The 2775-nt window shown below is 37.7% G+C and overlaps 1 protein-coding gene across 1 annotated transcript; it reads left to right on the forward strand.

Annotated features, from left to right (window-relative positions):
* The first annotated feature begins 310 nt into the window (after positions 1-310).
* LOC109164473 lies at positions 311-1938 on the forward strand. Its single transcript, XM_019313000.1, has 3 exons — positions 311-492; positions 581-1506; positions 1601-1938. The coding sequence occupies exons 1-3, from the start codon at positions 311-313 to the stop codon at positions 1936-1938; spliced, it is 1446 nt and encodes a 481-aa protein (XP_019168545.1).
* Positions 1939-2775: the final 837 nt, after the last annotated feature.

Below are 2775 nucleotides of genomic sequence, written 5' to 3' on the forward strand. Positions count from 1 at the left end.
AACTACATTATTTTGTTACATATGAACTAATATCAATTTTTTTTTTATAGACTATTATTTTGATAGTGGTGATCCCGAGTACGTTTGCGAGCATTGTAATGCCTTTTTTTGGTACAATGAACGGTCAAGCAATTCAAGATCATGTGACCGCCCTAAATACACCGCATGTTGTGTGAATGGTAAGATAAAGTTGCCATTGATGACAAGGCCTCCTCAAAAGTTGTATGATCTATTCTTTACATCAAGTGATAAAAACAAATGTTTTTTGAAGAATATAAGGTCATATAACAATATGTTTTGCTTCACGTCAATGGGTGGGAAGATTGATAGAACTATTAACAATGGAACATCGCCTCCCATATTCCGTATAAATGGTCAAAATTTCCACCGCATTGGAACTCTACTACCGGCACTCGGCACTCAACCTAAATTTGCACAATTATACATTCACGATACAGAGAATGAGATACAAAATCGCTCCAACTCTTTCAGGTATAATAATATTCGGGGCTACTAAACTATTTTGTTCCTGTCATTTTTAAATACTGGAAAGCTTATATTATATATTTTTATCTCTTAGGACGGAAAGCAATGGTTCTGCCGTGCATCTTGATGTAGTTCATGACATTAAGCAAGATCTAGATGATCACAATGTTTTGGTTAAGTCATTCCGAATGGCCAAGTCATTTATGCAATCTAATCCTACAAGTGAAATTAGAATGAGATTAATCGGGAAGAGATCTAAAGATGCCAGAACGTATGCACTACCAACTGCTTCAGAGGTTGCTGCTCTCATTGTTGGAGATCTAGACCCTTGCATGGGTGAACGTGATATCGTGGTCGAGTCTAGATCTGGAATGCTTAAACGAATTAGTGAATTAAACCCAGCGTATCTACAATTGCAATACCCAATTTTATTTCCATATGGGGAGGATGGTTTCAGGGAAGATATACATTTTGCAACACATAGTAATAAACAAAATTTTGCAAGAAAGAGTGTTTCACAAAGAGAGTACTTCGCGTTCCGTATTCACGAAAGATCAAATGAGATCTCAACTATATTGTACGCTAAAAGGTTATTCCAACAATTCTTGGTTGATGCGTATACTATGGTTGAATCTTCGAGGTTGCTATACATTAGGTCCAATCAAAAAGCTTTAAGATGTGAGGCGTACAAAGGTCTTTCTGATGCGTTAACAAGAGGTGAAGTGCAACCTAGCTCTCAAGGTAAAAGGATAATATTACCTTCAAGTTTCACGGAAGGAGCAAGATACATGATACAGAACTACCAAGACGCCATGGCAATTTGCAGATTTATAGGTTATCATAACCTGTTTATTACTTTTACATGTAATCCTAAATGGCCCGAGGTTCAACGCTTTTTGGAGAAAAGAAATTTGAAAGCTGAAGATCGTCCGGACATTGTTTGCCGAATTTTCAAAATGAAGCTAGATTGCTTAATAAAAGAAATAAAAAATGGGAAACTGTTTGGTCCTATAAGGGCAGGTGCTCACCACATTTCCTTATAAAATCATTTTCTAATACACTACTTAATCATACGAATTCTAGAACTAACATCATGTAATTGTTTTTGCAACAGTAATATACACAATTGAGTTTCAGAAACGGGGTCTTCCACATGCTCACATATTATTGTTCCTACAAGGGACGAGTTGCTTTGCCAATCCTGCTTTTATGGACACGATAATTTCGGCCGAGATCCCAGACAAGTTGATAGACATCGAGTATTACAAAGAGGTCGAAGAATTCATGTTGCACGGCCCATGTGGTGTTGCCAGGAGTAATTCACCGTGCATGGTAAATGGCAAGTGCTCGAAGCATTTTCCAAAGAGATTTATTGATGCATCCCATTTTGACCAGGATGGTTACCCGTTGTATCGAAGAAGGGATGAAAAGAGGACAATTAAAAAAAATTGAATAGAGTTGGACAATAGGTATGTTGTACCACATAATCGGTACTTGCTCTTGAAATACAAAGCACACATCAATGTAGAGTGGTGTAACCAATCTAGGTCAATCAAGTACTTATTCAAGTATGTCAACAAGGGTAACGACCGTGTAACGGCTGAGTTTTATAAGACTACAATGGATGAAGCTGGTAATGAGATGGTGGATGAAATAAACATGTACTATGATTGCCGGTACATCTCTGCATGCGAGACCGCATGGCGGTTGTTTAGTTTTGAAGTTCAGTACAGGACTCCACCAGTTGAGCGACTAAGCTTTCACTTGCCTGACTGCCAATCTGTTGTGTTCCAAGACGATGATACCATTGATCATGTCCTGAATAGAGAAATCGTTGGGCAAAGTATGTTTAACGCATGGTTTGTAGCCAACCAGAAGTTTAAAGAAGCGAGCTTATTAACTTACATTGAGATCCCTACCAAATTTGTGTGGAAAAAGGACATCCGTGAATGGCATCCAAGAAAGAAGGGTTTCTCAATTGGTCAGATATTCTATGTCCCACCAGCATCAGGAGAAATTAATTATTTAAGGTGTCTATTGAACATAGTCTGTGGTCCAAAATGCTTCCAAGATATTAGGACAGTTAATGGTGTTGAGTACTTGACCTTTAGAGATGCATGTTAATGAAGCAAACTACTGGTCATCTGCATATTCATTAAGGAAGTTATTTGTTGTCTTACTAACATCCTCATCAATTATTAGACCCGAAAATGTTTGGAATCAGGTGTGGCAACATTTGTCTGAAGATGCTCAACACTATCAAAGAAGAATATTAAAACAACCAGGTAA

Source organism: Ipomoea nil, unplaced genomic scaffold, assembly GCF_001879475.1.
Source record: "Ipomoea nil cultivar Tokyo-kokei standard unplaced genomic scaffold, Asagao_1.1 scaffold3065, whole genome shotgun sequence".
Lineage (NCBI taxonomy): Eukaryota > Viridiplantae > Streptophyta > Magnoliopsida > Solanales > Convolvulaceae > Ipomoea > Ipomoea nil.